A 27,419-nucleotide genomic window follows, 5' to 3' on the forward strand; every position below is an offset into this window, starting at 1 on the left:
GCCAGTCAACAAACTGTATCTGTGATCAGTTTAGTCTGTGATCAGTTGAGTTAGGACATTCAGATATGTGTTTAGTTAGGACATTCAGATGTGTGTTCAGTTTAGTTAGGACATTCAGATATGTGTTCAGCAGTCTTCCCATTCAGAAGTGCAGTCTGGCTCTCCTATGTGACTGAGGTCGGGGCTTCACATAGTGTCCTCAAGTCCCAGGCACCGTGCCTCGTCACCTCACACAAACCCAGGCTTCATGGAGGACCGACGACATTTGGGGCAGCCCCTGGAACCGTTGTTCTGTAGACACCTGAGAGGATAGAAGAAGGAGAGACTCTGGGAACTGACCCATGCCAAATCCTAAGAGTCCCCCCCTATTTCCTGGACATAAAACATGTAGAAGGATACGCCACTTTTTTTTTTCAATTTTTCGTCTAAAATAACAAACCCAACTCTAACTGCCTGTAGCTCAGGACCTAAAATGACATACCCAAATCTAACTGCCTGTAGCTCAGGACCTGAAGCAAGGATATGCATATTGTTGGTACCATTTGAAAGGAAACACTTTGAGGTTTGTGAAAATGTGAGATGAATGTCGGAGAATATAACACATTAGATCTGGTAAAAGATAATACAAAGAAATGCAAGACAAAGACCATAATGTGTTATTCCAGCCCATCTGCAATTTAGATTTTGTCTGGCCACTAGATGGCAGCAGTGTATGTGCAAAGTTTTAGACTGATTCAATGAACCATTGCATTTCTGTTCAAAATGTTCTATCAGGACTGCCCAAATATGCCTAATTGGTTTCTTAAATAATTTTCAAGTTCAAAATTGTGCACTCTCCTCAAACAATAGCATGGTATTATTTCACTGTAATAGTGACTGTAAATTGTACAGTGCAGTTAGATGAACACTAATTTAAGCTTTCTGCAAACATCAGATATGTCTATGTCCGGGGAAATGTTCTTGTTACTTACAACCTCATGCTAATCACATTAGTCTACATTAGCTCAATTGTCCCGTGGGTGGGACACCGATCCTGTAGAAGATTTATTTTTAATCAAGGCAAAAGTCCCTACTGGAGGTGTAAGATGTGAGAGCCACGTGTAGTAATAATATGTAGACTACATAACATGTAGATGGGTCATCGTTAGAGCACCTACTGGAGGTGGAAGATGTGAGAGCAGGGCAGAGCCTGCAGCTGTTGGTTCTTCTCTCCTATGGACTCGCCACACATTCCACAGTACAGCTCCAGCTCCTCCACACACTGCAGGAACTTCACAACCTGCTCCCTCAGCTCCTCCTGCCTCTCCTTACTGCGGTAGATCCCCTCACTGAGACAGTGCACCTTTAGACTACACAGCTAACACAGAGTGAGAGAGAGGTATATAAGGGTCAGAATCAACACACAGACTGAACGTAGCTGACTTACTGCAGTCGATTCCCTCATTCAGGCTACACAGCTAATTGGGACAAGAACTGGAATTTAGCACAAGCTAAAGTGTGACGTGCATCTGACTGTTGCATGATTGTTTTAATTGCAAAAAGGTAGCATATTTTCATGGTATTTATTCAGAACTATGTGCACTGTACCTTGGTTCCTAAAGCTTCTGACAACTCCTGAGCTCGCTGCAGAGCATCCAGAGCCTTGTCCAATTCTTTATTCTGGAGCCAACACTTCCCTACCCCCAGGTACACCTGGGTCTGGCCAAGACGGTTCCCAATCTCTGTCATTATACACATGGAGGACTCATAACGAGGCAATGCTTTCTGGAGGAGGGGAGAGAACAGGAGGTGAGGGAGAGGAGGGAAGAGAGAACAGGAGAAGAGGGAGAGAGGAGAGAACAGGAGAAGAGGAACGAGAGATGAGGGGAGGAGAGAACAGGAAACGAGGGAGAGAAGAGGGAGGAGAGAAAATAATATGAATCAAGCCCAGACTATATTGAAGGAATGGTTTGCTCTTCAGATTACGTCCATGTATCTGTAACAGTGTAGCACGGACAGTATTTGGTTACTTACATCAACGTCATTCCGGCAGCGATGGATATCAGCGAAGTTCAGTAAGCACAGCGCCTGGAGAGGTCGGTCCCCGTGCTGCAGGGCTATCTTCATGGACTCCTGGAGGATGGGAACCACTTTAGTGTGACACACAACCTCTAAATAACACACACGCAACCTCTGAACAACACACACAACTTGTAAACAACACTCAAACAACCTCTGAACAACACAAACACAACTTGTAAACAACACACAAACAACCTCTGAACAACACAAACACAACCTCTGAACAACACACACAACTTGTAAACAACAAACAAACAACCTCTGAACAACACACACACAACCTCTGAACAACACACAACTTAAACAACACACACACAACCTAACAACAACACACACACAATCTCTGAACAACAAACACACAACCAAAGACACAACCTCTAAACAACACATCCTTACTGTCCATCAGCTAAGTCCTCCTGTTTTTACCATCCGAGGACATTAACATTAAGGACATTAACATGGACCAGGCATTTGACCTGTTGCTGGCTATAAGTAACATTAAATCTAAGGTTATTGGTCATGTACACATGTTATTGTGGATGTAGTGAAATGCTTAAGGTGTGCATAGACCGTAGTTATATAGGATGGTGTGTATAGACCGTAGTTATATAGGATGGTGTGTATAGACATTATAGACAGTAGTTATATAGGATGGTGTGTATAGACAGTAGTTATACAGGATGGTGTGTATAGACAGTAGTTATATAGGATGGTGTGTATAGACAGTAGTTATATAGGATGGTGTGTATAGACAGTAGACAGTAGTTATATGGGATGGTGTGTATAGACCGTAGTTATATAGGATGGTGTGTATAGACAGTAGTTATATAGGATGGTGTGTATAGACAGTAGTTATATAGGATGGTGTGTATAGACAGTAGACAGTAGTTATATAGGATGGTGTGTATAGACAGTAGTTATATAGGATGGTGTGTATAGACAGTAGTTATACAGGATGTTATATAGGATGGTTATATAGGATGGTGTGTATAGACAGTAGTTATATAGGATGGTGTGTATAGACAGTAGTTATATAGGATGGTGTGTATAGACAGTATAGACAGTAGTTATATAGGATGGTGTGTATAGACAGTATAGACAGTAGTTATATAGGATGGTGTGTATAGACAGTAGTTATATAGGATGGTGTGTATAGACAGTAGTTATATAGGATGGTGTGTATAGACAGTAGTAGTTATATGGGATGGTGTGTATAGACAGTAGTTATATAGGATGGTGTGTATAGACAGTGTAGACAGTAGTTATATAGGATGGTGTGTATAGACAGTGTAGACAGTAGTTATATAGGATGGTGTGTATAGACAGTAGTTATATAGGATGGTGTGTATAGACAGTAGTTATATAGGATGGTGTGTATAGACAGTAGTTATATAGGATGGTGTGTATAGAAGGAATAGTAGTTATATAGGATGGTGGGTATAGACAGTATAGACAGTAGTTATATAGGATGGTGTGTATAGACAGTAGTTATATAGAATGGTGTGTATAGACAGTAGTTATATAGGATGGTGTGTATAGACAGTAGTTATATAGGATGGTGTGTATAGACAGTAGTTATATAGGATGGTGTGTATAGACAGTAGTTATATAGGATGGTGTGTATAGACAGTAGTTATATAGGATGGTGTGTATAGACAGTAGTTATATAGGATGGTGTGTATAGACAGTAGTTATATAGGATGGTGTGTATAGACAGTATAGACAGTAGTTATATAGGATGGTGTGTATAGACAGTAGTTATATAGGATGGTGTGTATAGACAGTATAGACATAGTTATATAGGATGGTGTATATAGACAGACAGTAGTTATATAGGATGGTGTGTATAGACAGTAGTTATATAGGATGGTGTGTATAGACAGTATAGACAGTAGTTATATAGGATGGTGTGTATAGACAGTATAGACAGTAGACATATAGGATGGTGTGTATAGACAGTATAGACAGTAGTTATATAGGATGGTGTGTATAGACAGTAGTTATATAGGATGGTGTGTATAGACCGTAGTTATATAGGATGGTGTGTATAGACAGTAGTTATATAGGATGGTGTGTATAGACAGTAGTTATATACATTAGGATGGTGTGTATAGACAGTAGTTATATAGGATGGTGTGTATAGACAGTATAGACAGTAGTTATATAAGGATGGTGTGTATAGACAGTGTAGACAGTAGTTATATAGGATGGTGTGTATAGACAGTAGTTATATAGGATGGTGTGTATAGACAGTAGTTATATAGGATGGTGTGTATAGACAGTATAGACAGTAGTTATATAGGATGGTGTGTATAGATAGACAGTAGTTATATAGGATGGTGTGTATGACAGTAGTTATATAGGATGGTGTGTATAGATAGTAGTTATATAGGATGGTGTGTATAGACCGTAGTTATATAGGATGGTGTGTATAGACAGTATAGACAGTAGTTATATAGGATGGTGTGTATAGACAGTAGTTATATAGGATGGTGTGTATAGACAGTAGTTATATAGGATGGTGTGTATAGACAGTATAGACAGTAGTTATATAGGATGGTGTGTATAGACAGTAGTTATATAGGATGGTGTGTATAGACAGTAGTTATATAGGATGGTGTGTATAGACAGTAGTTATATAGGATGGTGTGTATAGACAGTAGTTATATAGGATGGTGTGTATAGACAGTAGTTATATGGGATGGTGTGTATAGACAGTAGTTATAAAAGATGGTGTGTATAGACAGTATAGACAGTAGTTATATAGGATGGTGTGTATAGACAGTAGTTATATAGGATGGTGTGTATAGACAGTAGTTATATAGGATGGTGTGTATAGACAGTAGTTATACAGGATGGTGTGTATAGACAGTAGTTATATAGGATGGTGTGTATAGACAGTAGTTATATAGGATGGTGTGTATAGACAGTAGTTATATAGGATGGTGTGTATAGACAGTAGTTATATAGGATGGTGTGTATAGACAGTGTAGACAGTAGTTATATAGGATGGTGTGTATAGACAGTATAGACAGTAGTTATATAGGATGGTGTGTATAGACAGTATAGACAGTAGTTATATAGGATGGTGTGTATAGACAGTAGTTATACAGGATGGTGTATATAGACAGTAGTTATATAGATGGTGTGTATAGACAGTAGTTATATAGGATGGTGTGTATAGACAGTAGACAGTAGTTATATAGGATGGTGTGTATAGACAGTATAGACAGTAGTTATATAGGATGGTGTGTATAGACAGTATAGACAGTAGTTATATAGGATGGTGTGTATAGACAGTATAGACAGTAGTTATATAGGATGGTGTGTATAGACAGTATAGACAGTAGTTATATAGGATGGTGTGTATAGTATAGACAGTAGTTATATAGGATGGTGTGTATAGACAGTAGTTATATAGGAGTAGTTATATAGGATGGTGTGTATAGACAGTATAGACAGTAGTTATATAGGATGGTGTGTATAGACAGTAGTTATATAGGATGGTGTGTATAGACAGTATAGGCAGTAGTTATATAGGATGGTGTGTATAGACAATATAGACAGTAATTATATAGGATGGTGTGTAATAGACAGTATAGACAGTAGTTATATAGGATGGTGTGTATAGACAGTATACCATTACAGAACATTGGCTTGTAGTCCTACAATATAGAACATTGTAGTTATATAGGATGGTGTTGGTTTCCATTACAGATCATTGGCTTGCCAGTCCTTCCATTACAGATCATTGGCTTGCCAGTCCTACCATTACAGAACATTGGCTTGCCAGTCCTTCCATTACAGAACATTGGCTTGCCAGTCCTACCATTACAGAACATTGGCTTGCCAGTCCTTCCATTACAGAACATTGGCTTGCCAGTCCTACCATTACAGATCATTGGCTTGCCAGTCCTTCCATTACAGAACATTGGCTTGCCAGTCCTACCATTACAGATCATTGGCTTGCCAGTCCTTCCATTACAGATCATTGGCTTGCCAGTCCTACCATTACAGAACATTGGCTTGCCAGTCCTACCATTACAGAACATTGGCTTGCCAGTCCTACCATTACAGATCATTGGCTTGCCAGTCCTACCATTACAGATCATTGGCTTGCCAGTCCTACCATTACAGAACATTGGCTTCCCAGTCCTACCATTACAGAACATTGGCTTGCCAGTCCTACCATTACAGGTCATTGGCGTGAATGTCCATTATAGTCAATTATATTTCTATGGAAAACTGAGGCCTGCTAACTGAAGGCTGATAACTGAGGGCTGCTAACTGAGAGGTGCTAACTGGGGCCTGCTAACTATGGCCTGCTAACTGAGGGCTGATAACTGAGAGGTGCTAACTGGGGCCTGCTAACTATGGCCTGCTAACTGAGGGCTGATAACTGAGGGCTGATTGGGCTGCTAACTGAGGACTGCTAACTGAGGACTGCTAACTGAGAGGTGCTAACTGGGGCCTGCTAACTATGGCCTGCTAACTGAGGGCTGATAACTGAGGGCTGATTGGACTGCTAACTGAGGACTGCTAACTGAGGACTGCTAACTGAGGACTGTTAACTGAGAGCTGCTAACTGAAGGCTGATAACTGAGGGCTGCTAACTGAAGGCTGCTAACTGAGGGCTGCTAACTGAAGACTGCTAACTGAGGACTGCTAACTGAGAGCTGCTAACTGAGGGCTGATAACTGAGGGCTGCTAACTGAAGACTGCTAACTGAGGGCTGCTAACTGAGGGCTGCTAACTGAGGGCTGCTAACTGAAGGCTGATAACTGAGGGCTGCTAACTGAAGGCTGATAACTGAAGGCTGCTAACTGAGGGCTGCTAACTGAGGGCTGCTAACTGAGGGCTGCTAACTGAAGGCTGATAACTGAGGGCTGCTAACTGAGGGCTGCTAACTGAAGGCTGCTAACTGAGGGCTGCTAACTAAGGCCTGCTAACTGAGGGCTGCTGTTGTTTTTACTCCAGGATGAATTCTTTCCTTGGTCAGATGTATTCTAACTATGACAGGATGAATGAAATGTGTTGGAGCTAAATCTATTCAGCAGAACAGCGGTGATAAATCTGTAACAACACTCCCCATTGGCACCCTATTCCCTATATAGAGCCCTACGGGGCTATGGTCAAATGGAACCCTATTCCCTATATAGAGCCCTACGGGGCTATGGTCAAATGGAACCCTATTCCCTATATAGGGCCCTGGAACAGGGCTATGGTCAAATGGAACCCTATTCCCTGTATAGAGCCCTACAGGGCTATGGTCAAATGGAACCCTATTCCCTGTATAGAGCCCTACAGGGCTATGGTCAAATGGAACCTTATTCCCTATATAGAGCCCTACAGGGCTATGGTCAAATGGAACCCTGTTCCCTATATAGAGCCCTACAGGGCTATGGTATGCAAATGGAACCCTATTCCCTGTATAGAGCCCTACAGGGCTATGGTCAAATGTAGGGCTCTATACAGGGAATATAGCGCTATTTGGGATACCCCTCCCCACTGCTCTGCTACTACCCAACCACCACTCCTGCAGTCCTTAGCAGTGACATCAAGGTATTTCTCTGTCTCTCCAGTAAAGTATTACAGTTAACTCTGTCCCCTCTGTGTTAATGAACACTTTAAACCAGAGGCAGCATATTTATACCCAGAGGTCTAAGATCGTACAACACAAAGACACTCTGCCTGGCATGCCGGCCGCACCTGTCACTGATACGGTCTGTCACTCTCTAACACAAAGACACACAACTAAGTGTAGAAAACATTAAGAACACTTTCCTAATATTGAGTTGCACATGGTACAGAATAGCAGAATATATCACGGTGGTTTCTGAACTCACCTACCACTACCGTCACCTTTGAATTGAACTTTCCGTTGACCTCCGTTGAGAACATCTTTATTTAACCAGGTAGGCTAGTTGAGAACACCTTTATTTAACCAGGTAGGCCAGTGGAGAACACCTTTATTTATCCAGGTAGGCCAGTTGAGAACACCTTTATTTAACCAGGTAGGCCAGTTGAGAACATCTTTATTTAACCAGGTAGGCCAGTTGAGAACACCTTTATTTAACCAGGTAGGCTAGTTGAGAACATCTTTATTTAACCAGGTAGGCTAGTTGAGAACACCTTTATTTAACCAGGTGGCCAGTTGAACAAGTTCTCATTTACAACTGTGACCTGGCCAAGATAAAGCAAAGCAATGTGACACAAACAACAACAACAGAGTTACACATGGAATAAACAAGCGTACAGTCAGTAACACAATAGAAAAAAAAATAAAGTCTATATACAATGTGTGCAAATGGCGTGAGGAGGTGAGGCAATAAATAGGCCATAGTAGCAAAATAATTACAATTTAGCAGATTAACACTGGAGTGACAGATGAGCAGATGATGATGTGCAAGTAGAAATACTGGAAATACTGGTGTGCAAAAGAGCAGAAAAGTAAATAAAACAATATGGGGATGAGGTAGGTAGTTGGATGGGCTATTTACAGATGGACTATGTACAGCTGCAGCGATCGGTTAGCTGCTCAGATAGCTGATGTTTAAAGTTAGTGAGCCAAATATAAGTCTACAGCTTCAGCAATTTTTGCAATTTTGCAATTGAAATGGAGTCGACCCCAACCCTTGTGTACAGCAGTATCTAGTCTCGTATCATCTCTGGGAATGTAGGTAATAAATAATAACTCACTGGATTAATAAACAATGCCCCTAATAATAAACAACACTAATAAACGTTACCTCACAGCACTCCATGGCATCAGGCAGGCGGTCCAGTTTCCTGTAGGCTACAGACATGTGGTACTGGCTCATGGCCCTGTACTTCAGACTCCAGCCTTTACCGTAGTCATTCACCAGCTCAGCCGCTTTACACGGGAAGAACAGGGCTTTCTCATAGTCCTGATGGGAGGGTAACAGATCATTAACAGGGGAAGAACAGGGCTCATTAACAGGGGAAGAACAGGGCTCATTAACAGATCATTAACACGGGAAGAACAGGGCTTTCTCATAGTCCTGATGGGAGGGATAACAGATCATTCCTGATGGGACACATTAACAGGGAAGAACAGGGCTTTCTCATAGTCCTGATGGGAGGGTAACAGATCATTAACACGGGAAGAACAGGGCTTTCTCATAGTCCTGATGGGAGGGTAACAGATCATTAACACGGGAAGAACAGGGCTTTCTCATAGTCCTGATGGGAGGGTAACAGATCATTAACAGGGGAAGAACAGGGCTTTCTCATAGTCCTGATGGGAGGGTAACAGATCATTAACAGGGGAAGAACAGGGCTTTCTCATAGTCCTGATGGGAGGGTAACAGATCATTAACACGGGAAGAACAGGGCTTTCTCATAGTCCTGATGGGAGGGTAACAGATCATTAACAGGGGAAGAACAGGGCTTTCTCATAGTCCTGATGGGAGGGTAACAGATCATTAACAGGGGAAGAACAGGGAAGAACAGGGGGAAGAACTTTCTCATAGTCCTGGGATGGGAGGGTAACAGATCATTTACACGGGAAGAACAGGGCTTTCTCATAGTCCTAATGGGAGGGTAACAGATCATTAACAGGGGAAGAACAGGGCTTTCTCATAGTCCTGATGGGAGGGTAACAGATCATTAACACGGGAAGAACAGGGCTTTCTCATAGTCCTGATGGGAGGGTAACAGATCATTAACAGGGGAAGAACAGGGCTTTCTCATAGTCCTGATGGGAGGGTAACAGATCATTAACAGGGGAAGAACAGGGCTTTCTCATAGTCCTGATGGGAGGGTAACAGATCATTAACACAGGGCTTTCTCATAGTCCTAATGAAGAATTAACACAAGAACAGGCTTTCTCATAGTCCTGATGGGAGGAAACAGAACAGGCAAGTTTAACTAGGCAAGTCAGTTTAGAATAAATTCTTATTTTCAATGACGGCCTACCAGGGAACAGTGGGTTAACTGCCTTGTTCAACGCTCTAACCACTAGGCTACGCTGCCGTGAGGAGCCGGCGTCCATTTTAAAAATGTAATTGAACTTTTATTTAATTGAACCATGTTATCCCATTCAGGTCAGAATCTCTCTTTCACAAGGGAGTCCTGGCCAAGAGGGCAGCTCTGTGAAACACACACTCGTTCTACAGCCAGATTTAACAGTCCGGATCAGCAACACTACAGTTTTGATATAAACTTTACTTCTTTATAAGCGTTCTAACTCGATGCCATAATATTCTAACCGGCATTGAATTAATAACCGCTGAGAGTTTAGGACTATCCTGTATTATTAGGCCGAGCAGATTCAACTTTCATTCTCCGGACGCCAGCTCATCTGGACCTGATTGAAACCAATACACTTTTTGGAATCCAGGGATCACTGGGACAAATCTCACGTGTCAAAACGGAATACAACAGGGCCTCTACCAGGCTAGACACTTGATTACACTGACAGGTCTCTACCAAGCTAGAATACAACAGGTCTCTACCAAGCTAGAATACAACAGGGCCTCTACCAGGCAAGAATACAACAGGGCCTCTACCAGGCTAGAATACAACAGGACCTCTACCAGGCTAGAAGGCTACAATACAGGGCCTCTACCAGGCTAGACACAGATCTCGACTACAGAGGCAGGCCTCTACCAAGCTAGAATAAAACAGGTCCTCTACCAGGCTAGACACAGGGCTCGACTACACAGACAGGTCTCTACCAAGCTAGAATATAACAGGTCTCTACCAAGCTAGAATACAACAGGTCTCTACCAAGCTAGAATACAACAGGGCCTCTACCTAGAATACAACAGCCTCTAGGCTAAATACAACAGGGCCTCTACCAGGCTAGAATACAACAGGCCTCTACTGGACGAGAATACAACAGGCCTCTACCAGGCTAGAATACAACAGGCCTCTACCAGGCTAGAATACAACAGGCCTCTACCAGGCTAGAATACAACAGGCCTCTGCCAGGCTCTACTGGCCTCTACCAGAATACAACAGGGCCTCTCCCAGGCTAGAATACAACATGCCTCTACTGGACGAGAATACAACAGGCCTCTATCAGGCTAGAATACAACAGGCCTCTACCAGGCTAGAATACAACAGGCCTCTACCAGGCTAGAATACAACAGGCCTCTACCAGGCTAGAATACAACAGGGCCTCTCCCAGGATATAATACAACAGGCATCTGACCAGGGCCTACGTGGCTCACTCAGCCTTTGCACCAAAATGCATTTGACAAGATGTCCTCAAATATATAACTGTGTTGAATTGAAGGAGGACTCTTCTGAGAATGGATAATACTTCGAAGACTCTTTTTACATACAAGGTTGAATTGCATCTAATCAGGGATTTTTAAAAAATAAATTATTTAACCTTTATTTAACTAGGCAAGTCAGTAAAGAACAAATTCTTATTTTCAATGACGGCCTAGGAACAGTGGGTTCACTGCCTGTTCAGGGGCAGAACGACAGATTTGTACCTTGTCAGCTGGGGGATTTGAACTTGCAACCAAACGGTTACTAGTCCAACACTCTAACCACTAGGCTACCCTGCCGTAACAGAGTAATAGCAATGTAATATACATTTACATTTTACATTTAAGTCATTTAGCAGACGCTCTTATCCAGAGCGACTTACAAATTGGTGAATTCACCTTCTGACATCAGTGGAACAGCCACTTTACAATAGTGCATCTAAATCATTTAAGGGGGGGTGAGAAGGATTGCTTTATCCTATCCTAGGTATTCCTTGAAGAGGTGGGGTTTCAGGTGTCTCCGGATTGACTCCGCTGTCCTGGCGTGGTGATTGACTCCGCTGTCCTGGCGTAGTCAATCACCACCTTCCGGGTGACCCTTAATATCAAATATAGGACATTTTCTCAGAGACATACTGCCGACACTTTACCTTGAGCTGGATGTCCAGAAGTTCCCCCAGGCTGCAGCAGACTCTAGACTCCAGCATCTTGTCATCGTTGTTGTGGGCGTAGCGCAGGGCCTTCTCCCAGACATCCCAGCTCTCTAGAGCCTTCTGAAACACACTGACGCCCAGGAACGCGTTTCCCATGCTCAGACACACCTGGAAACACAAGTAGAGGCAAAGGTCATATTGGTCCCAAGGCAGAAGTTGTATCCCAGGACTTCCCAGACTTCCCATTTGCATTGTCCCAGAGGTCAGACATCCCAGAGGTCTCAGACATCCCAGAGGTCCCAGACGTCCCAGAGGTCCCAGAGGTCCCAGACGTCCCAGAGGTCCCAGAGGTCCCAGACATCCCAGAGGTCCCAGACCCAGAGTTTTGAGGTCCCAGACAGACGTCCCAGAGGTCCCAGACATCCCAGACGCCCCATTCTCTTTATTTTCCTGTTGTTTTATCTCTTACTGTAAGAACGTGTTGTTTATTGTTGTGTTGTTTTGTTTTCTGCCACCATTATGTATGTGTCCTGTTTTGTTTGGCAACAGGAAATAAGGCAAAACAGAATGTATTACAGTATTATAATATGATTATATATTATTGCTGAGACCCACCTGTCCGTTAAGTTGCAGACTGACAGTGGTTCCCTGCATGTTGAGGCAGGTCTTACAGTAGGACACAGTCTTCTGGAAGTCACACAGCTTCTCGTTGCTCCTAGCCAGGTTCAGGTAGCCCTCAGTCAGGTAGTCTGGGTCCTCCATCTCCCTGGCTGTGTCTATCTGGGCCAAGGCATACTGACGGAAGAGAGAGAGAGAGAGGATGAAGGACGATTTGGCCAAAATAGGTAGGACCAATGTAGATAATTAACCCTATAGACACAATGTAGACCACTAACACTATAGACACAACGTAGATAACACTACAGACACAATGTAGATAACTAACACTGACACAATGTAGATAACACAATGTAGATAACTAACACTATGGATAATGTAGATAACTAACATTGGAGACACAATAGATGGTACACACTATAGACACATTGTAGATAACTAACACTATGGACACAATGTTGATAACTAACACTATGGACACAATGTAGATAACTAACACTGGAGACACAATGCAGATAACTAACACTATGGACACAATGTTGATAACTAACACTATGGACACAATGTTGATAACTAACACTATGGACACAATGTAGATAACTAACACTACAGACACAATGTAGATAACAAACACTATGGACACAATGTTGATAACTAACACTATGGACACAATGTAGATAACTAACACTACAGACACAATGGAGATAACTAACACTGGAGACACAATGTAGATAACTGACACTATGGACACAATGTAGATAACTGACACTATGGACACAATGTAGATAACTAACACTATGGACACAATGTAGATAACTAACACTATGGACACAATGTACAGTGGGGCAAAAAAGTATTTAGTCAGCCACCAATTGTGTAAGTTCTCCCACTTAAAAAGATGAGAGAGGCCTGTAATTTTCATCATAGGTACACTTCAACTATGACAGACAAAATGAGAAGAAAAAAAAACCAGAAAATCACATTGTAGGATTTTTAATGAATTTATTTTTCATTTATAACTAGACAAGTCAGTTAAGAACAAATTCTTATTTTTAATGACAGCCTGGGAACAGTGGGTTAACGGCCTGTTCAGGGGCAGAACAACAGATTTGCACCTTGTCAGCTCGGGATTTGAACTTGCAACCTTCCGGTTACTAGTCTAATGCTCTAACCACTAGGCTACTCAAGCTGGCTGCCCATAATTTGCAAATTATGGTGGAAAATCAGTATTTGGTCACCTCCAAACAAACAAGATTTCTGGCTCTCACAGACCTGTAACTTCTTATTTAAGAGGCTCCTCTGTCTTCCACTCGGCATACCTGTATTAATGGCACCTGTTTGAACTTGATATCAGCATAAAAGACACCTGTCCACAACCTCAAACAGTCACACTCCAAACTCCACTATAATTAAGACCAAAGAGCTGTCAAAGGACACCAGAAACAAAAGTGTAGACCTGCACCAGGCTGGGAAGACTGAATCTGCAATAGGTAAGCAGCTTGGTTTGAAGAAATCAAATGTGGGAGCAATTATTAGGAAATGGAAGACATACAAGACCACTGATAATCTCCCTCGATCTGGGGCTCCACGCAAGATCTCACCCCATGGGGTCAAAATGATCACAAGAACGGTGAGCAAAAATCCCAGAACCACACGGGGGGACCTAGTGAATGACCTGCAGGGAGCTGGGACCAAAGTAACAAAGCCTTCCATCAGTAACACACTACGCCGCCAGGGACTCAAATCCTGCAGTGCCAGACGTGTCCCCCTGCTTAAGCCAGTACATGTCCAGGCCCGTCTGAAGTTTGCTAGAGAGCATTTGGATGATCCAGAAGAAGATTGGGAGAATGTCATATGGTCAGATGAAACCAAAATAGAACTTTTTGGTAAAAACTCGTCGTGTTTGGAGGACAAAGAATGCTGAGGTGCATCCAAAGAACTCCATACCTACTGTGAAGCATGGGGGTGGAAACATCATGCTTTGGGGCTGTTTTTCTGCAAAGGGACCAGGACGACTGATCCGTGTAAAGAAAAGAATGAATGGGGCCATGTATCGTGAGATTTTCAGTGAAATCCTCCCTCCATCAGCAAGGGCATTGAAGATGAAACGTGGCTGGGTCTTTCAGTTTGACAATGATCCCAAACACACCGCCCGGGCAACAAGGAGTGGCTTCGTAAGAAGCATTTCAAGGTCATGGAGTGGCCAAGCCAGTCTCCAGATCTCAACCCCATAGAAAATCTTTGGAGGGAGTTGAAAGTCCGTGTTGCCCAGCAACAGCCCCAAACCATCACTGCTCTAGAGGAGATCTGCATAGAGGAATGGGCCAAAATACCAGCAACAGTGTGTGTAAACCTTGTGAAGACTTACAGAAAATGTTTGACCTCTGTCATTGCCATCAAAGTGTATATAACAAAGTATTGAGATAAACTTTTGTTATTGACCAAAACGTATTTTCCACCATAATTTGCAAATAAATTCATTAAAAATCCTACAATGTGATTTTCTGGATTTTTTCCCCCTCATTTTGTCTGTCATAGGTGAAGTGTACCTATGATGAAAGTTAGGCCTCTCATCTTTTTAAGTGGGAGAACTTGCACAATTGGAGGCTGACTAAATACTTTGTTGCCCCACTGTACATAACTAACACTATAGACACAATGTAGATAACTAACCGTATAAATACAATGTAGATAACACTATAGACACAATGTAGAAAACTAACACTATGGACACAATGTAGATAACTAACACATTTACATTACATTACATTTAAGTCATTTAGCAGACGCTCTTATCCAGAGCGACTTACAAATTGGTGAATTCACCTTCTGACATCAGTGGAACAGCCACTTTACAATAGTGCATCTAAATCATTTAAGGGGGGGTGAGAAGGATTTCTTTATCCTTTAACACACCTTTAACACTATGGAAACAACGTAGATAACTAACACTATGGACACATTGTAGATAACTAAAACTATGGACACAATGTAGATAACGAACACTATGGACACATTGTAGATAACTAACACTACGGACACAATGTAGATAACTAACACTACAGACACAATGCAGATAACTAACACTATGGACACAATGTAGATAACTAACACTATAGACACATTGAAGATAACTAAAACCATAAACATGATGTAGATAACTAACACTATAGACACAACGTAGATAACTAACACTATGGACACAATGAAGATAACTAACACTATGGACACAATGGAGATAACTAACACTATAGATACAATGTAGATAACTAACACTATGGACACAATGGAGATAACTAACACTATAGACACAACGTAGATAACACTATAGACACAATGTAGATAACTAACACTATAGACACAATGTTGATAACTAACACTATGGACACAATCTAGATAACTAACACTATGGACACAATGTAGATAACTAACACTATAGACACAATGTTGATAACTAACTCTATGGACACAATGTAGATAACTAACACTATAGACACAATGAAGATAACTAAAACTATGGACACAATCTAGATAACTAACACTATAGACACAACGTAGATAACAACACTAGGACACAATGTAGATAACTAACACTATGGACACAATGGAGATAACTAACACTATAGACACAATGTAGATAACACTATGGACACAATGGAGATAACTAACACTATGGACACATTGTAGATAACAAAAACCATAAACACCATGTAGATAACTAACACTATGGACACAATGTAGATAACACTATGGACACAATGTAGATAATTAACACTATAGACACAATGTAGATAACTAACACTATGGACACAATGTAGATAACACACTATAGACACAATATAAATAACTAACACTATGGACACAATGTAGATAACTAAAACCATAAATACAATGTAGATAACTAACACTAAAGACACAATGTAGATAACTAACACTATGGACACAATGTTGATAACTAGGCCCTTACATCTTTTTAAGTGGGAGAACTTGGTGAATTCACAATCAGTGGAACAGCCACTTTACAATAGATCTAAATCATTTTTTGCCCCACTGTAACATAACTAACACTATGGAAACAACGTAGATAAATAACATTATGGACACAATGTAGATAACTAAAACTATGGACACAATGTAGATAACAACTACAGACACAATGTAGATAATTAACACTATAGACACAATGTAGATAATTAACACTATAGACACAATGTAGATAACTAACACGTATAAATACAATGTAGATAACACTATGGACACATTGTAGATAACAACACTATGGACACAATGTAAATAACTAACACTGTGGACACAATGTAGATAACTAAAACTAAGACACAACGTAGATAACTAACACTAAAGACACAATGTAGATAACTAACACTAAAGACACAATGTTGATAACTAACACTATAGATCATTTTAATGTGGAGAACTTGCAACACTATGGACACACTAAATAACACTATGGACACAATGTAGATAACTAACACTATAGACATAATGTAGATAAATAACACTATGGACACAATGGGATAACTAACACTATAAACACAATGTAGATAACTAACCATTGTATAAATACAATGTAGATAACTAACACTATGGACACAATGTAGATAACTAACACTATATACACAATGTAGATAATAACACTAAAGACACAATGTAGATAACTAACACTATAGCCATAATGTAGATAACTAACACTATGCACTATGGACACAATGTTGATAACTAACACTATGGACACAATGTAGATAACTAACACTGTGGACACAATGTCGATAACTAAACTATAGACACAATGTAGATAACTAACACTATAAACACAATCTAGATAACAAACACTATGTACACAATGTAGATAACTAACACTATGACACAATGTAGATAACTAACACTATAGAACAATGTAGATAACTAACTATGGACACAATGTAGATAACTAACACTATGGACACAATGTAGATAACTAACACTATAGACACAATTAGATAACACTATAGACACAATGTAGATAACTAACACTATGGACACAATGTAGATAACTAACACTATGGACACAATGTAGATAACTAACACTATAGACACAACGTAGATAACACTATAGACACAATGTAGATAACTAACCCTATAGACACAATGTAGATAACTAACACTATGACACAATGTAGATAACTAACACTATGGACACAATGTAGATAACTAACACTATGGACACATTGTAGATAACTAACACTATGGACACAATGTAGATAACTAACACTATGGACACAATGTAGATAACTAACACTATGGACACAACGTAGATAACACTATAGACACAATGTAGATAACTAACACTATAGACACAATGTAGATAACTAACACTATGGACACAATGGAGATAACTAACACTATGGACACAACGTAGATAACTAAAACTATAGACACAATGTAGATAACTAACACTATGGACACAATGTAGATAACTAACACTATGGACACAATGAAGATAACTAACACTATGGACACAATGTAGATAACTAACACTATGGACACAATGTAGATAACTAACACTATAGACACATTGAAGATAACTAAAACCATAAACACGATGTAGATAACTAACACTATAGACACAACGTAGATAACTAAAACTATGGACACAATGTAGATAACTAACACTATGGACACAATGGAGATAACTAACACTATAGACACAATGTAGATAACTAACACTATGGACACAATGGAGATAACTAACACTATAGACACAACGTAGATAACACTATAGACACAATGTTATTAACTAACACTATAGACACAATGTTGATAACTAACACTATGGACACAATCTAGATAACTAACACTATGGACACAATGTAGATAACTAACACTATGGACACAATGTAGATAACTAACACTATGGACACAATGTAGATAACTAACACTATAGACACAATGTTGATAACTAACTCTATGGACACAATCTAGATAACTAACACTATAGACACAACGTAGGTAACACTATAGACACAATGTAGATAACTAACACTATGGACACAATGCAGATAACTAACACTATAGACACAACGTAGATAACACTATAGACACAATATAGATAACTAACACTATGGACACATTGTAGATAACTAAAACCATAAACACCATGTAGATAACTAACACTATGGACACAATGTAGATAACACTATAGACACAATGTAGATAACACTATAGACACAATATAAATAACTAACACTATGGACACATTGTAGATAACACTATAGACACAATATAAATAACTAACACTATGGACACATTGTAGATAACTAAAACCATAAACACAACGTAGATAACTAACACTAAAGACACAATGTAGATAACTAACACTATGGACACAATGTTGATAACTAGGCTAACACTCTGTTGATAACATCTTTTTAAGTGGGAGAACTTGCACAATAGGTGGCTGACTAAATATTTTTTTGCCCCACTGTACATAACTAACTCTATAGACACAATGTAGATAAATAACACTATAGACACAATGTAGATAACTAACCGTATAAATACAATGTAGATAACACTATGGACACATTGTAGATAACTAACACTATGGACACAATGTAGATAACTAACACTGTGGACACAATGTAGATAACTAACACTACAGACACAATGTAGATAACTAACACTATAGACATAATGTAGATAACACTAAAGACACAATGTAGATAACTAACACTATAGACATCATGTAGATAACTAACACTATGGACACAATCTAGATAACACTATGGACACAATGTAGATAACTAACACTATAGACATAATGTAGATAGCACTATGGACACAATATAGATAACTAACACTATAGACACAATGTAGATAACTAACCGTATAAATACAATGTAGATAACTAACACTATATACACAATGTAGATAAATAACACTGTGGACACAATGTAGATAACGAACACTATGGACACAATGTAGATAACTAACACTGTGGACACAATGTCGATAACTAAACTATAGACACAATGTATATACCTAACACTATGGACACAATGTAGATAACAAACACTATGGACACAATGTAGATAACTAACACTATAGACACAATGTAGATAACTAACACTATAGCCACAATGTAGATAGCACTATGGACACAATGTTGATAACTAACACTATGGACACAATGTAGATAACTAACACTGTGGACACAATGTCGATAACTAAACTATAGACACAATGTATATACCTAACACTATGGACACAATCTAGATAACAAACACTATGTACACAATGTAGATAACTAACACTATAGACACAACGTAGATAACACTATAGACACAATGTAGATAACTAACACTATGGACACAATGTAGATAACTAACACTATGGACACAATGTAGATAACTAACACTATAGACACAACGTAGATAACACTATAGACACAATGTAGATAACTAACCCTATAGACACAATGTAGATAACTAACACTGTGGACACAACGTAGATAACACTATAGACACAATGTAGATAACTAACCCTATAGACACAATGTAGATAACTAACACTATGGACACAATGGAGATAACTAACACTATAGACACAATGTAGATAACACTATAGACACAATGTAGATAACTAACACTATAGACACAATGTTGATAACTAACACTATGGACACAATCTAGATAACTAACACTATGGACACAATGTAGATAACTAACACTATGGACACAATGTAGATAACTAACACTATGGACACATTGTAGATAACTAACACTATGGACACAATGTAGATAACTGACACTATGGACACAATGTAGATAACTAACACTGTGGACACAACGTAGATAACACTATAGACACAATGTAGATAACTAACACTGTGGACACAATGTCGATAAGACTATAGACACAATCTAGATAACTAACACTATGGACACAATGTAGATAACTAACACTATGGACACAATGTAGATAACGAACACTATAGACACAATGTAGATAACGAACACTATAGACACAACGTAGATAACTGACACTATGGACACAATGTAGATAACTAACACTGTGGACACAATGTAGATAACACTATAGACACAATGTAGATAACTAACACTGTGGACACAATGTAGATAACTAACACTGTGGACACAACATAGATAACACTATAAACACAATATAGATAACTAACACTATGGACACATTATAGATAACTAAAAGCATAAACACCATGTAGATAACTAACACTATGGACACAATGTAGATAACACTATAGACACAATATAAATAACTAACACTATGGACACATTGTAGATAACTAAAACCATAAACACAATGTAGATAACTAACACTAAAGACACAATGTAGATAACTAACACTATGGACACAATGTTGATAACTAACACTGGAGACACAATGTAGATAACAAACACTATATACACAATATAGATAACTAACACTATGGACACATTGTAGATAACTAAAACCATAAACACAATGTAGATAACTAACACTATAGACACAACGTGGATATCTAACACTATGGACCCAATCTAGATAACTAACACTGGAGACACAATGTGGATAACACTATGGACACAATGTAGATAACACCATGGACACAATGTAGATAACTAACACTATAGACACAATATAGATAACTAACACTATGGACACAATATAGATAACTAACACTGGAGACACACTGTGGATAACACTATGGACACATTGTAGATAACTAACACTGTGGACACAACGTAGATAACTAACACTATAGACACTATGTAGATAACTAACACTACAGACACAATGTAGATAACGAACACTATGGACACAATATAGATAACTAACGCTATAGACACAATGTAGATAACTAACACTATATACACAATGTAGATTTATTTATTTATTGATAAAATTATGTCATGTACCTAAATACTGTATATAGAACAATTTAGTCACCCTTAACACATAAGAGTTAAGAAGCTTCAGAAGTTCAAGTTTCAACTCACAGTCTCCCGTTTTGGGGCCCGGTAACTAACTTAATGAAGTATTCATTAAGCAGTGTGTACAGGAGAGAGTAGGGAGTTTTATGTCAACAAGGCCCACATCCGAGCTCTGGTTGCAAGGCTTTCTCTGTGCCCCCAGTCGCCTGTATCCTATGGAAGCCACACATTAACCCCCTGATGCTCCTCAGGGTTCAGTTTAGATAACGCCATAGAAATAGAATGTACTACAGTCAGATATTATATACTCAGACATGGTCTGAGGGGCTTTGTCTATTCTAGTCCGATCTATTTCTATGGATAATCCCAGGAGGAGAGGTTTGAAACAACACCATGTTCTTTCATCATTGTTGAAATGCTGCAATGGAAGAGCTGGAGAACGTATCTCGATCACTCTGCCCCCTGGCATCCACCACGATGACACATTAAATTACTGACAACAGCAGCATCCACTCATCATATCCATCATCATATCTCTCCACACAACCTCACAGCAGATGTACTGCCATTTCAGTTTAAAACCCCATGCATTCTTGGAACTGGTTCAAGGAACAGAACTGAAAATCTGCATAAGAACAGAAATGGAACCGGGTACGAAAGTGATCCATACTGTTCCGGAACATAACCGTCTTTTTCATTCCAGGCATTTTTTTCAGACCCACAAAAAAATGCAACAAAGCACCTAAGCAAAGCCCTCACTCTGTCACTCAGTAACTTATTCCAGTGTCTGCCTGTCAGCTGAAAAGCTTTGCCCCGTGTGTGTAGGCTCCATGCCCCTCCCCCCTCTGAAGCACAGGCTACTGACCAGACATTACAATTATTATTCAGTAAATAGGAAGAGCGATGATTTATTAGCTTGAGAAGAACGGATTCACCTTTTGAAATGCTAGTTAAGGATACTACAGGCCCAGTTACCATGTTTCATGTTGGATTTATTAACTACAAAAAGGAAGTGTTTTTAGTTCAAATCAAATCTTATTTTGTCACATACACATGGTTAGCAGATGTTAATGTGAGTGTAGTGAAATGCTTTTGCTTCTAGTTCCGGCAATGCAGTAATAACCAACGAGTAATCTAACCTAACAATTTCACAACAACTACCTTATACACACAAGTGTAAAGGGATGAAGAATATGTACATAAAGATATATGAATGAGTGATGGTATAGAACGGCATAGGCAAGATGCAGTAGGTGGTATCTAGTACAGTATATACATATGAGATGAGCAATGCAGGGCATGTAAACATTATATTAAGTGGTATTGTTTAAAGTGGCTAGTGATACATTTTTTACATACATTTTCCATTATTAAAGTGACTGGAGTTGCTCTGGACACACAAGCGTGTTAGCTAGCTATTCAACGTTCCTCCATAGAAGCCGCTCCTCTTAGGTATAATTCTGTAGACCTAATTCAGGTAACGAAGTCATAACAAGATGCCCAGAGTAACCGGTGTGAAATGGCTAGCTAGTTAGCGGGGTGAGAGCTAATAGTGTTTCAATTGGTGACGTCCCTCGCTCTGAGACCTTGAAGTAGTTGTTCCCCCTTTGCTCTGCAAGGGCCGTGGCTTTTGTGGAGCGATGGGTAACGATGCTTCGTGGGAGGTAGTTGTTGATGTACGCAGAGGGTCCCTGGTTCGGGCCCAGGTAGGGGCGAGGAGAAGGACGGAAGCTACCCTTTAACACTACAAGCCTCCTCCTCAACCCCTTCTTGCTCTCTCCTCACCTGAAAAACTTCAGTTGCGTCTTGCTCCATAGACTACACTTGTGTGTCCATCATGCATCTGAACAACTAGCTTGCCGGCTCCATCTGCACTGATTGGTCTAAACAACTAGCTTGCCGGCTTCATTAATAAGTAATTTAATGAGATAAATGTAAACAACTGTTGATTTCGGGTTAAAAAAGGAACAGCAAGGAACGATATAAACCGGTACTTTCTGTTTCGTTTTTTCAAACCGGTTCATAGCATTATTTTTTTGGTTGGAACAGTGGAACGTAAAAGCTTTTTATGGGGGGGTTCTGTTCAGAACAAAACGATTGGAAAATAATTTCAGTTCCATCCCTTGCTGCTATAAAATTGATAGTGCTGTGTTATAATCCCAAAAGATGGACACTTCAAGATATCCTTTACATCATACATACAGGACTTGGAGGAAATCAGAGGATCATACTACAAAGTCTATCCTATGAAATAGTTTTTTGTCTAACTCAGCTAATGCCTAATATCAACTGTTCAATCAGGATGTGGAATGTGTCTACAACTGTGTGACATGCTGCCCAAATAGCTAACATCTCAACACTTCAATAACAGTATGTTGAACTGATGAGAAATGAGAAAACATCTACTTCAACATGGCTAGTAAATTTGACAGGGACTCTCTCTCTCTCTCTGTTTTACCTTGAGCATCTCTTTATACTTCCCCATCTCAGAGTGGGCGGTGATGAGACAGCCCAGCACTCTGAACTTCCCCCCGGGGTCTGAGGTCTTCTCCAGCACCTTGGTCCAGACATGCAGGGCTTTGTCAGTCTGATTGGCCTGGTACAGCTTTAAGCCTTTCTCTACCTGCTGCTTGGTTTGGTCCTGGCCCATCTCTGCTACAAGGAGGTGCCTCATAAAAATATTCATCCGTTTAGGTGTTGTTTGGCTTTCAGTGGAGGACCAAGAAAGTAGATCCTTGCCCATGTACAGTGAGTTACGTTAAGAAAGTAGTTCCTTGCCCATGTACAGTGGGTTATGTTAAGAAAGTAGATCCTTGCCCATGTACAGTGAGTTACATTAAGAAAGATCTGGTCGTAAAGACTAAGGATCCTCTAACGATCTACGATTCTCTGACGTTCGTCTATGTGGTACTAGGCCTCTCTCTCTGATCCAGTAGGTCTCTATATCTCTCTCTCTGATCCAGTAGGTCTCTATATCTCTCTCTCTGATCCAGTAGGTCTCTATATCTCTCTCTCTGATCCAGTAGGTCTCTATATCTCTCTCTAGGTCTCTATATCTCTCTCTCTGATCCAGTAGGTCTCTATATCTCTCTCTCTGATCCAGTAGGTCTCTATATATCTCTCTCTCTGATCCAGTAGGTCTCTATATCGCTCTCTCTGATCCAACTCTCTCAGCTCCGGCAGGCGACGGGTCAGGATGACTGGGAGGAAACTGGATCCAGGACTTTAAAGGACCAGCCAACTAACACCTTCATACCTAATCACGTTGAGGACGAGGCGAAAGGAAAACCAAACGTGTCCCTCCCTACTTCCTCGATCCAACAGTAACACCTTTAAGAGTTCACAGTTCACTTCCCGAAGAAATTCTGCTTTCGAAAAACGCTGCAGAAACACGTCTCCCTGCGAAGTGCTGGCAGCGGTATCCCAGAATATCTGCTCCCTCCGCACCCCTGTGAAAGGAATGTCCAGCGCCCCAGTGTCCCCCCTTCCCTGTCCCTGGGCTGGCGCTGCAGCAGATGTCCCTGTCACTCTGGACCATGTGTCACTATAGGAATCCTGCTCTGTCCTCTGTTCACAGATCCAAGGTCCCGATAGGAGACGCTACACCCTCCTCACAGAAAGACCTCAACCTTTCATCCAAACTCTGACTGAAGTTAAAACGTTACCTCCACATCCCAGCCGTCAGAAAATGCATAGAGCTACACCCAGAAATGGATCTGAACTGGGCATCTCACTCAAACCGTGGGGAGGGGGGGTCTGAACTGGGCATCTCACTCAAACCGTGGGGAGGGGGGGTCTGAACTGGGCATCTCACTCAAACCGTGGGGAGGGGGGTCTGAACTGGGCATCTCACTCAAACCGTGGGGAGGGGGGGTCTGAACTGGGCATCTCACTCAAACCGTGGGGGGGGGGTCTGAACTGGGCATCTCACTCAAACCGTGGGGAGGGGGGGTCTGAACTGGGCATCTCACTCAAACCGTGGGGGGGGGGGTCTGAACTGGGCATCTCACTCAAACCGTGGGGAGGGGGGTCTGAACTGGGCATCTCACTCAAACCGTGGGGGAGGGGGGGTCTGAACTGGGCATCTCACTCAAACCGTGGGGAGGGGGGTCTGAACTGGGCATCTCACTCAAACCGTGGGGAGGGGGGGGGTCTGAACTGGGCATCTCACTCAAACCGTGGGGAGGGGGGGGGTCTGAACTGGGCATCTCACTCAAACCGTGGGGAGGAGAGCAACAGCTATAAGCAAAGTTATTTCACAACATTGGAGGTGCAGCTTGTCAAACAAACTACTCCTAGTGGCTGGCTGATCACTCATTCCTGTGGGTGGGTCTAGTGGACTGGAGGCACACACGCACAGCCACTACAACCCCCACTTTAACCCTCACCCTGGTGTCAGCAACTGATGCTCAGAATAGTTCACAAAGTCCGACATATTACTGGCCTTGGGTTTCAGTTGAACAGCCTCCTTAAACACATCGATGGGATCACTCAGAGCCTTGGCCTGCCCAGTGTAGTGTCTGCCTGTGTTTATTCTACACATTTAGTTGAAGGTAATTCCCCATATCGTTTCACTTTCAACCTCTTACTGCAACTGTCAATCACAGAAGGATTCTGGGGGCAACTGGAGGGTCCTGCCTTGATTGGTTAACTGATTAACTTTAAAATATATATATATATATAAAAATGCATAATAAATCTGGCTGTGACTGGTCAATAGTGTGAGTCAGCGGGTGGGAGGATTCTGGGGGCAAACAGGAGGATTCTGGGGGCAAACACAGGAGGATTCTGGGGGCAAACACAGGAGGATTCTGGGGGCAAACACAGGAGGATTCTGGGGGCAAACACAGGAGGATTCTGGGGGCAAACACAGGAGGATTCTGGGGGCAAACACAGGAGGATTCTGGGGGCAAACACAGGAGGATTCTGGGGGCAAACACAGGAGGATTCTGGGGGCAACCACAGGAGGATTCTGGGGGCAACCACAGGAGGATTCTGGGGGCAAACACAGGAGGATTCTGGGGGCAAACACAGGAGGATTCTGGGGGCAAACACAGGAGGATTCTGGGGGCAAACACAGGAGGATTCTGGGGGCAACCACAGGAGGATTCTGGGGGCAAACACAGGAGGATTCTGGGGGCAACCACAGGGGGATTCTGGGGGCAAACACAGGAGGATTCTGGGGGCAAACACAGGAGGATTCTGGGGGCAAACACAGGAGGATTCTGGGGGCAACCACAGGAGGATTCTGGGGGCAAACACAGGAGGATTCTGGGGGCAAACACAGGAGGATTCTGGGGGCAAACACAGGAGGATTCTGGGGGCAAACACAGGAGCCCGCTTTCAATGTTCAGAATACACCACAGAGCAAAATTTAGTCACAGAGGATCAATAGTTTCTCAAAAATAACTGTGGATTAAATGTGATCACAAGCACATACAGGAAACTGCCAAAATGAAGGATTACCCAACATAGTGTCTTAAAGGGTGCTGGGACACAGTGAGCTGCCAGAACAGCTTCAATACTCCTTGACATAGATTCTTCAAGTGGACCTAAACCATGCCAGGATTTTAAAAATTTAAATAAAGATTATTTAACCTTTATTTAACTAGGCAAGTCAGTTAAGAACAAATTCTTATTTACAATGACAGCTTACCAAAAGGCAAAAGGCCTCCTGTGGGGACGGGGGCTGGGATACCAAATAAATAATAATAATATAGGATTAAACACACATCACGACAAGAGAGAACACAACACTACATAAAGTGAGACCTAAGACAACAACACAGCCTGGCAGCAACACATGACAACCTAGCATGGCAGCAACACAACATGACAACACAGCATGGCAGCAACACATGACAACACAGCATGGTAGCAACACAACATGGTAGCAA

The 27,419-nt window shown here is 41.0% G+C and overlaps 1 protein-coding gene across 2 annotated transcripts; it reads right to left on the bottom strand.

The window, feature by feature from the left end:
• Window positions 1-228: 228 nt before the first annotated feature.
• On the bottom strand, window positions 229-24,208 carry LOC135508893 (43 kDa receptor-associated protein of the synapse-like). Of its 2 annotated transcripts, XM_064929109.1 has the most exons (8): window positions 23,981-24,208; window positions 12,572-12,751; window positions 11,954-12,124; window positions 8,811-8,969; window positions 2,014-2,112; window positions 1,588-1,764; window positions 1,158-1,357; window positions 229-301 (listed from the first exon to the last, which is right to left on the bottom strand). In XM_064929109.1, exons 1-8 carry the CDS (start codon window positions 24,206-24,208, stop codon window positions 229-231), a joined length of 1,287 nt encoding a protein of 428 aa, XP_064785181.1. The 2 variants fall into 2 exon arrangements, with proteins under 2 accessions (XP_064785181.1, XP_064785182.1); XM_064929110.1 differs by lacking the exon at window positions 1,588-1,764 and having other exon boundaries at window positions 23,981-24,172.
• Between the last annotated feature and the right edge of the window lie 3,211 nt (window positions 24,209-27,419).

The sequence above is a fragment of the Oncorhynchus masou genome, chromosome 22, assembly GCF_036934945.1.
Source record: "Oncorhynchus masou masou isolate Uvic2021 chromosome 22, UVic_Omas_1.1, whole genome shotgun sequence".
In the NCBI taxonomy this organism is placed as follows: Eukaryota; Metazoa; Chordata; class Actinopteri; order Salmoniformes; family Salmonidae; genus Oncorhynchus; species Oncorhynchus masou.